This window comes from Octopus bimaculoides, chromosome 3 (assembly GCF_001194135.2).
Source record: "Octopus bimaculoides isolate UCB-OBI-ISO-001 chromosome 3, ASM119413v2, whole genome shotgun sequence".
NCBI lineage: Eukaryota > Metazoa > Mollusca > Cephalopoda > Octopoda > Octopodidae > Octopus > Octopus bimaculoides.
The window spans coordinates 137,494,295-137,505,316 of NC_068983.1; the positions used below are offsets into that span (position 1 = coordinate 137,494,295).

At 35.5% G+C, this 11,022-nt stretch overlaps 1 protein-coding gene across 2 annotated transcripts in view; it reads left to right on the forward strand.

The window, feature by feature from the left end:
- The window catches only part of LOC106877745 (uncharacterized), a 17,915-nt gene extending 7,704 nt beyond the window's left edge, over positions 1 to 10,211 (forward strand). The window contains exons 1-4 of one of the 2 annotated variants that reach the window (XM_014926754.2): positions 980 to 1,956; positions 4,624 to 4,823; positions 4,917 to 5,211; positions 7,302 to 10,211. In XM_014926754.2, coding sequence (XP_014782240.1) covers positions 1,519 to 1,956; positions 4,624 to 4,823; positions 4,917 to 5,211; positions 7,302 to 8,309 — 1,941 coding nt within the window. In that variant the 5' untranslated portion in view covers positions 980 to 1,518 and the 3' untranslated portion in view covers positions 8,310 to 10,211. Of the gene's footprint in view, positions 1 to 979; positions 1,957 to 4,623; positions 4,824 to 4,916; positions 5,212 to 7,301 lie in introns of those variants that run through there. The other variant, XM_014926755.2, reaches the window with a different exon arrangement.
- Positions 10,212 to 11,022: the final 811 nt, after the last annotated feature.

Genomic DNA, 11,022 nt, shown 5'->3' on the forward strand with positions numbered 1-11,022 from the left:
AAACGGGGTGGGGTGAAACCCTCGGAAATTTCACCCACACTCCCATTTTCAAATAATTTTTGCTATTTCTTTCTTTATCCATAATTTTAGATAACATTTTGCAGAAATATGTTTTCTCCACACACAAAACTGAAACGCATTTCGGCACTAGAAATAGATTTTCTCTTTGCAATTTTTGGCGTCGAAATTTGTTTCATTTTGTGGGGGGAGTTGAGTGGGTGACGAAGTTTACCGAAACATTGAATGGATAACAATCTATCGTAATTATATATATCATTATACATCATCATCACCATCATCATTTAACGTCTGCTTTTTATGCTGGCATGGGTTGAACGGTTTGACAGGACCGGCAAGCCAGGAAAATCTATTCGGGATTATTATATATATTATATCCAGTGATTTTAAGAGGTAGGGAAAAGATATTTTGTTAATATTACACTTTTGCTCCGTTTCACTCATACATGCAAAAACTCTAACGTGTTTTTCTTAAGATGAATTCATCGTTTATCTCTCCGCACTTCGTTACCCCTAACTTCTATAACCTCTGCATTTTCACTTATTTATTTCAAACTTCTTTGAATTTTCAATCTAATGTAATCTACACTCTCTCGAAATCCTATTTCTGCAAAATCTTATCTAAAATGATGGGTAAAGAAAGAAATAGCAAAACATATTTGAAAATGGAGGTGGGGGGTGAAATTTCCGCGGGTTCCACACCACCCCGTTTTCCTGACCCCCAAAAAGGTTTAGTAGCATATTAGGTCACCAGAATTCACTCAAGGAAAAAAAAAATTCCAATGATTCGGGGATGTGGGGGGGGGGTCCGATTTACCCCCTTCCTTTTTTTCCGAACAAAAATAAGGAGTTTGCAGCATAGGAGGTCAGGACACTTGATTCCACGCAAAAAATTCGAGTTCTTTTTTTTTTTTTTTTTTTTTTTTTTTTTTTTCTTAGTGAAAATCGTGCGGGTGAAAAATTCAAATAGTACCTATTATTGTTTATGCAATGCTTGTATTTTAGGACATGGAGACAGTATTTTATTTTTATAAATCGTTTTGAGTTGTGGTTTAATTCGTGATCATGTATATAGCTTGTAATGGAGACACAATTTTGACACAAAAAATATAATTGTTGACTTGTTTACGAAGTGTCAAACACACCCATATTTTCACGACAAAAGTTAGAGACGAAACTCCTCTTACATAAGGTTTATTTATGCGAATAAGAATAGCGACATTTACTATCCATCTCTTTTAACGGTTTTCTCAGAATGTTCATGTATATGTGATTGTTTCTTTCCTACTTCGGTTAACAAGTTCTTTATGACGCGACAATTCGCTTAACGTTCATCACTTCATTGTACATTAACGAGAGCCGTACGAGATCACGTTTTTACTTGAATGTTAACTTCACGTAACTGGAGTTAAAATTAAGGATCCCCCCCCCCCCGACACACTTAACTCTCATTGGAGATTTGTCTCTGTTCTGTTTTGCAAAATAAATTTTCGAATAGTCATGTCATCTAAACCCAAAACAAAGAGAAAGCGCAAAGTCATAACGATCCAACAAAAACAGGAAATTATCAACAAATTCGAACAAGGCTTTAAAAGAAGTGTTCTTTGTACTGAATACGGGCTCCCCCCTTCGACTGTTGCAACCATATGTGCTCAAAAAGAAAGACTAAAATCTGTGAAGGTAATTGATAAATCAACCAGAGTCTTTAAAAACAGGTCTTTCATAGTCGAAGTAGAGAAGCGTTTGTTAATGTGGATAAAGGAAAAACAAAAGACGGGGGACCAAGTAAATATGGAAGTTATTCGTGAAAAAGCCTTAGAGATTTATGAACATGTGAAGAACAGCTTCCCCCGTAGTTCAGATTACGAAATTCGTCCATTTAAGGCTAGTCAAGGTTGGTTTCATAAATTTAAAAAGAGAGCAGAAATTGCGAACTTGGTAAGTACTTATCACCATATTTGTCAATAAATGCTACGTTGCATCGATTTGAGACACGTCAATATCTAACAGGTCTGATTGTAATCGATCAACACGCGTGTTGATCTAATTCAGACATTCATTTTAGGATAGTTTTCATTTTACGAGGCTGTTCTAAAACCCAAATATACTAGTTAACTAGTGTCTGTTTATACAAACACACAAGAATAGTTTATATAGACACACTCTTTGTACGTGTGGGTGTGATGTTATTATTATTATTATATATATATATGCACACGTGTATGTGTGTATTATATATATAATATTTTTATTTATTAATATTAATCGGCATGAGTTACAGTGACTCAAGGCTCGAGAGATTCGTGCATGCTACTTATCAAACTGTCAGTTTGGTAAATGGCATCATGAAACTCTCGGCCCTTGAGTCACATTGTAACTTCTGTCGATTAATAATAATAATAATAATATATATGAATGTGTATGTGTGTGCATGCATACACGCGCACATTATCATCATCGTTTAACGTCCGGTTTCCATACTGCCGTGATCTGTGCCGTTAGCTAACAAGCCAGAGGACTGTGCTAAGCTCTGTTGTCTGCTTTGGTCGGATGTTCCTCCTAACGCCAACCACTTTACAAAGTGTATTAGGTGCTTTATCGTTAGTTCGAAAAATATATTTTGTCGGACTAACAATTATGGATTTATTCACTCACACTTATCGTTGATTTCTTTATTCTAAGTGGCCACACAACTTCTTTCGAACTTATCACTCTCTGGAAGGAATGTGTGTGCGTGCGTGCGGGTGTGACTCTTGTTAAGTAGTTTGCTTCACAACCATGTGAATTTGAGTTCAGTCCCACTGTGTGACACCTTGTGCAAGTATCTTCTAGAATAGACTCAGACTGGACAAAACTTTGTTGGTCGATTTGATAGAAGGAAATTGAATGTTTGTTTATGTGTATTCTATTACTTGTTTCAGTTATTAGACTGCAGCCATACTGTGGCACTGCCCTGAAAAATTTTTAGTCGAATCAACCCCAGAAATTGTTTTGTTAAGTCTGGTACATATTCTATCAGTCTCTTTTGCCAAACTGCTAAGTTACAGGGACATAAACACATCAACACTGGTCGTCAAGCAGTGGTGGGGGACGAACACAAACACACACCCTCACAATGGGCTTCCTTCAGTTTCTGTCTACCAAATCCACTCACAAGGCTTTGGTTGGCTTGAAGCTATAGTAGAAGACACTTGCCCTAGGTGCCATGCCATGGGACCGAAGCTGGAACCATGTGGTTACAAAGCAAGCTGTCGGATCCTGTTGAACCACCCAGCCCATGTGTGCATAGAGTATGTGCACACACATACTTATATGTGCATGTATACATATGTAACAAGCTTCCATGCAGTTTCCATCAACCAAATTCACTCACAAGGTATTGGTAAACCCACAATATCCAAAACATGACTCAAACTCATACACATACAATGGGCTTCTTTCAGTTCCCATCTACCAAATCCACTCACAAAGGTTTGTTTGGCTATATAGAAAGACACTTGCCCAGTCCATGCGGTTGGATTGAACTCCAAGCCATGGAAGTGAAGTTCTTAACCACACAGCTTTGTTTGCACTTTTCTCTCTCTGTAGAATCATGTGTTTCATGTTCATAACATCAATATACTTAAAACCATTTAGTCTTTTTGTAACAAAATAAATCTTGCAATTATAATTCTAAATATGTTTGTCAAACCATTGGATAATAAATCTGGGGCAGGACTGGTTGAAAGAGATGTTAAGCTGCTACAAATAAACAAACCATATTGTACAGTTGCAGGTGTAGTTATGACAAATTTTAACTTGATGAAAATTACCTATAGAAAAAGTCATGTGGCAATTGAAACCATGCCTTGTTGATGATGAAATATATTATGTTTCTGTAACTGATTGTTCATGAATTCAAGTAAACTGATCACTGGTAGGTCTGTAGAGTCAGATTATGCTCGGTGTTTTACAAGCTGTACTACTCTTTAGCTATAAATAAGGATTTCTTACTTGAGTATATGGCTTCAGATTTGTATGACTATGAGAAAGAAATTTTATGATGTTCATGCCTTTTTTCAGAAACTTTAAAATGTTGAAGAAGTGAAATAGCTACAACAAAATTAAGCAAAGTCATGGACAATCCTTCCTAGCTACTAACTGTTATTCTACAGTATCCAGCAAAGTGATAAAATACTGGAATTTGTTGAGTAGTAGGAAAGGAATTGTATGATACCCATGCCATTTGCAAGAGTATTAATAATGTAATTGATGTAAAATATTTACAGTTGAGAGTCAGACTCAAGCTGTTTCACTTGAGTCTGACTATTAGTAATCAAAATATAATTTAAGACTTGAACTCTTCTCTAAAAACAATTATTATCTTTTATAACAAAGTGCAAGCCTGTGTGGCTAAGGTTTCGATTCATAATTGATCAGTGGTACATTGCTGTACTCTGAGTAAGACGCTAGTTTGTACCAGATTCATGAACTTATCTAAGGTCATATTCTCTCGCTTCTTTAGAAATTAATAAAACTTCACATTTTCTGCATAATGTAGGGATATTTTTCTACATAAAAGTTCAAACTTGTTTTCTGTTCTTGAATCTATTTTATTATTTGTAGGCAGGCTCATCAAATAAAAACTTATATTTAAACAAAAAAAAGCAGCCTCCTAGCTCTCCTGCTACAGTTCTTATCTCAGACAGTAACCATCCTCCATCTCCACCTGCCAAAATTCCTAAGAGGCAGGCTTTTCTCAAAGAATTTCAGGAAGAAAATTTGAAAATAAAGAAAAATTGTCAAGAAAATGATTTTACTGACAGGTAACTAAATGACTTTTTGACAGCTTCTTACTATGCAAGTATTTTCTGATGAGTTCATGCATTTATCATAATTTTTATCTCAATAAATTTCAGGCAAAATATTGGTCATATCTCTAAGATAGCTGAGAATTCTCAGGAACCTTCAATCAAAAACCTTATCTGTGTGGTTGAGGAGTCTGAAAATATGCCAGATCCAGTTCGATTCTCTACTTTTCAAGTTCCAATACCTACTACGCAACCACAGGCCATTGAAATACCACAGCCTCAAGGGAAGAAAATATTTATTCTTGCTGATCATCAGAAAAATGTAATGTCCAGCCTAGCATTGCTATGGAAGAGTGGAAAATTATGTGATGCTAGTATTGACAATGGTTCATCTACAGTGATGGTAAGTTTAATTAAAGACTTTATTATGTTAATTTTTTAATCTTTTCCTATATTTGTTTTTCTTTGAGCTTAATAATCCTGAAAAAATTCAAATAATTGCAAGGATTGTTGGAACAGAAGATTTTAAGCATAGATACTATGATACCTATGTTTGGTGTAGTGTGGAGCATGTTCTGTGTGAACATATTAACTCTGCGAAAGGTTCTTCTAGATAACCACATCCAAATATTTATTTGGGTTATACTACTCCTACACCTTTGTGCACACCCAGTGTTGTGATAACATTATTGGCAATGAGATATTCAAACCCCTGAAGACATAACAATTGGCAATGAGGATATTCGAACTCAAGCTGGATAGATTGTTGTTTGGAACATGGAAGAATCACTAGCTTCAGTAATTGAATTACAGAAACAACAACAGCAGCAGCAGTTGGTGGAATTGCAGAAGCAACAGCAATTGTTAATACAGCTGTTACTCAACAAAACACCTCTGATACGGTCGCAAACTTCATCAGTGAAGAAATTTTCAATCACAAACTGATCATTGTCTTATCTATATATATATGGGTTGAGGAAAGGAATCCTTGCCCATACTGTTGATTACAATGCTGTGGTACTATATTGCTAAACTGCTTTTAAGATGAAGTTTATACCAGCTAAGAAATTAGAACACTCTCATTGTTTATCAAGACTGATTTTGAAAAATATTGAACCGTTTGAGGATACTGTGATTGCAGCATTACAAGCAGAAAATGAAATTTAAAATGTTTTATGTAATATCATATGTGAACTACCAGTTACATTACAAGACATAAAATTAAAAGTGGGAAACAATCAATTCATTAAAAAAAATGTAAGAAATGCTGAGGGTTAAAAGAGATAAAAATATGCGTTTTACTGAACGCAACACAATTTCGAACCTATTTTCAATGTGTGACAGGGTGTTAATGCATGCACAAAGAATCATAGTGCCAGCTACACTACATAAGCGATTACTAAAGGAATTTCACATTGGTCACCCTGGGATTTCGAGAATGAAATCATTAATAAGAAGTTATGCGTATTAAATCTACCCAGCTATTAAATCTACCCAGCCTATGTGGGTTATATTTAGCCCATGTCAGCATGGAAATTCGGATGTAAAATGTTGATGATGAACATTTCTGAATACTCTGGGGCGAAGTTTTCATAAAATATTCAGTTGTAGTTGGTGGAAATGGCGATATATATATATATATATATACCTAATTTCTATCTAAGTTTGAATTTAAAGGGAAGTAACACGTATTTTCTGTATGGCTACTACTGGTAGTTTTCATATCTAATCCTTAGTTGGTAAGTGATTTTCAAAAAACATAATTATTTTCCCAAAAGGCTCAATAAACCTGCAAAAGGATATGGACAGGTAGTGCATGTGTTCAAATTGACCGTACTATTTCATCATCATCATCATATGTCCGTTTTCCATGCTGCTGTTTTTAAAATCATTCCTTATTTTCTTTGACTTAAAAAACACTGATATAACCTGATCTGTATTACTTTAAAAGTATGTTATATGCCTATAGCTTTGAGGCAAATGCACTCAACTATTGGCCTGGTAATGATATAATGAAAAACATTTTAATATTGGGATGGTGGGAAAAAAGTAAAAAAGTTTAAGAAAGTATTTCAGTTGAGATAAAAATATTCTTATATTATGTATTGTGTTTCATACTTCATGAAGACATGCAAACATTAAAGTTGCTATGTCACCTAATTTGTATTAGTGCTGTATTAAAAATTTTTGATCCCTTAAAATTTTTCAGACTATTTGTAACACAGCTCTGGCAAAATATAAACTACAGAATTCATAGAGAGAATTGTCATTTCATTTTTGAAACTAGGCCAATTCGTTATCCTTTTAGATATGCTCTATAGAATTTAATTACAACACCAAAATTAAAGGCATCTATGCATGAAAGTATTTACTTATAACTATACTCCGATTAAAGAAAAGATTTATAGTTAAAAGTGAAAAATGTTTTAAGAGATTTTCCCTGGTATTAATTATTTTATAAATCTCAAGATCTTTTTTTTTTATATATTTCAGGTACATAAAGTTGTCTTATTTGCTGTATGTCCTAAACTGTTGTCAGTATTTGGTGCAGAGATGCTCTCTCAGAACTTTCTCCACATTAACTTACCACAGGAAGTTAGCACAAAAGCCTTAGATGCTTTTGCTGATTATATGTATAATGGAATTCTAGATCTTGATCCAAATATTTTACATCAGTTAAAAATCATTGCAAAACGTTTGGAAATGAAAGATTTTGAACAACTGTGTGATAGTCAACTGCCTAATACAACACATCAGCAACCTATTACAACTACTAATGCATTTGTTGCTTCCAACCCAATGACAGGTAATGTATCTGTGTCACAAAATGTTACAACACCGAATCAGCTTTCTCCATGTTTCTCTTCAATATCATCTAACTTTCTTTCAACTAACACTACACTATCCAGTGGTATTAATGACAAGATTTCAAGAGCTGAATTATTACCCAAAGAAAATAGAGTTACATTGTTTGGAAACAACTCTAAGGTTGCCTTATTAGATACTATAGATATCAATTCCTCTGGTAATTTTGTCATGGCTCCCACGGTGAAGAATGAACCCATGGAACCTGAAGAAAGCAGATATGAGCATAGTAAGTTCTATTCATCCATTCCAATTTCAAACGGTTCTCGGACACGAAGCACCATGCTGAATTGTAAGGATGCATCCACTTCAGAATTTGTTTTACCATTGTTAGATACCACACATAGCAAAGCAATAACAAATGTGATGCGTGGAACATCATCTAAATTAAAATCTAATACATTTGAAAGCTCTTTACATTCTAACTTAGAATTTGCATTGCGTACTGAAAAGAACATGTGTTTCCAATCTAACCCCATAAGAGAAAACCCTTCTAAACCACAAAATCAAACTATAACAATTCAGTCATTTGATAACATGGTGACATCTAGTGGCAATAAAAGTGTGTATCCTGCAGGACATTTTACAGTAGGAAGGAACAGAAAACAATTATCATCAGTGCAACTGCCAGTATGAAGATGCTGGTTTCTATAGAACAGATTACCTTACTCGAAATCATGAAAAAGAGAATGGATTGTGTTGAGTTTTTTTAAGTGTTTGTGCTATTTTGTATGTGTATCATGATTTTATGTTCATGGGCTGGATGGTTCAGTGGGATCTAACAGGTTGGAAAACCACATCTTGCTATTGTGGCTCGACTTTTGGCATGGTTTCTATGACTGGCTGCCCTTCCAATCATGAACCACACGGCGCCAGCACTAGTGAAACTAAAGACCCCCAGCCTTCCATGACTTAAGAGGGAGAATAGGAGAGAGGGTGGAGACTGGAGACTTTAGGTAAAGTGTTGAGTGAGTTACAGTGTGAGGATTGGAACAGATTTGATGTCAGAGGATGGTAGTGGGGACAATAACAGAGACTGTTCAAGAAAGGAGTAATAAAAGTAAACGATAAAAGACATCATGGAAAAGCCTTTATACCCATCAAAAAGTATGTAAAAACTGCAAAATTCATTTTTCATTTAATTTATGAGGATGTCAGAATTTACTGTGCATCACTGTGACCTGGTTCTAATGTAACTATGAGGCTGTGGTCTATCAATGTATAAAATTTTGAAATAAATGAAAGGTGGATTTGACAGTTTTTTTATCTTTTTAGATAGCCATAATGGCTCTTTCACAACATGATAGTTTTAGTTTCAACATGGTCTCAGTTCAAATCACTTGCAAGAAAGGTACAACTCTGAAATGTACTTGTGGGTTAATTTAACATTTTATATATGCATATGAATATCATCATCATTGTTTTACATTCTGCTTTCCATGCTAGCATGGGTTTATGCATATATATATATCTATATATTGGATGATCCAGTGGACTGTTACTCTGGAATTTCCTTGATATGTAGCCTGTTCTTGGGTAAGAATAAGCTGGATAGGTATATGTGCATAGACACACGTGTAGACTGCAGGCTGGGCTGTGTGATTAACAAGTGTGCTTTCCAACCATGTGGTTTTGGGTTCGGTTCTATTATGCAGCACCTTAAGCAAGTGTCTACTATTATGGCCTTTATGAATGGGTTTGTTACACAGAAACTTAAAGTCACTTGTATGTGTATGTACATATATGTTACTGTGTGTTCGTGTATATTTGCACTTCTTCAATAATTACCAGTAGGTAATGACACATGATATATATATATATATATATATATATATATATATATATATATATATATATATATACATATATATCATCATCATTTAATGTCCATTTCCCATGCTGGAATGAGATGGACAGTTTGACTGAGGACTGGCAAGCCAGTAGGCTGCACCAGGCTCCAGTCTGATCTGGTAAAGTTTCTACAGCTAGATGCCCTTCCTAACACCAACCACTTTGAGAGTGTAATGGGTGCTTTTTATGTGCCACTGGTATGGTAGCCAGTCAGGTGGCACTGGTATCAACCATGTTTGGATGGTGCTTTTTACATGCCACCAGCACAGAGCAACTCAGGTTGCTCTGGCATCAACCCACACTTGAATGGTGCTTATTACATGCCACCAGCACCGGTGGCAGTCAGGCGGCACTGGCTCAAGCTACAACTATGATTTCACTTGTCTCAACAGGTTTTCTCAAATAGTGTATTGCCCAACAATTCAAGGGTACTTTTAAATGGGCTGGTTATACAACACTAGTATTGGCCATGGCTGCAATCTCATGTCTAAGGAATTCTACACATTTGTGAAACTCCAGCATAACAGGCCACTAGATCAGCTTAAATAAACAATATATACATGTACATACATGTATATACATACACATGCATATAGTATATATAAAATCTGGAATTAACAAACAAATTTAATTTTATAACATATTGATAAATAGTTATATTTTTGTATTAAACATTTTCACAAAAAGTTTGTTTTGTTTGTTTTTTATATATATATGTATATATATATATATATATATATAGAGAGAGAGAGAGAGAGAGAGTGAGAGTGTGTACTTATTTATCATGCAATTGTCTTATGTAACAATAGTTACAGAACTTCCACTTCTGCCTGTGATTAATATATGTTAACCAGGTAAGACTAGTTATAGGCCACTCGACAGCAACAGTTACTTCTGCATACACCCCACAGTCAGAATTGTCCAAAGAACAGAATGACTGGTGAGAAGTGTGCATAGAATGATTGAAGTATATTCACCATTGATATGGAAAACAAAAAAAGTGTAGTTACAAGAGGCTGCTGACTGTTCAGTGTGGGATAAAAAGCTTCCTCATGCTGACTCTTCAGGGATACTAGCAATTCGAGATGATTACAGTATGTTAAATAAAGTGATCAAGGACATGAAGAGAAGGAACGCCGTAGTGGAATTACAAGTAGACTAACAATGTAAGGTTTGTATCATCATCATCATCATCATCATCGTTTAACGTCCGCTTTCCATGCTAGCATGGGTTGGACGATTTGACTGAGGACTGGTGAAACCGGATGGCAACACCAGGCTCCAGTCTAATTTGCCAGAGTTTCTACAGCTGGATGCCCTTCCTAACGCCAACCACTCAGAGAGTGTAGTGGGTGCTTTTACGTGTCACCCGCACGAAAACGGCCACGCTCGAAATGGTGCATCTCATGTGCCACCCGCACAAGAACCAGTCCAGGGGCACTGGCAACGATCTTACTTGGCTTGCCGGGTATTCTCACGCACAGCACATTTCCAAAGG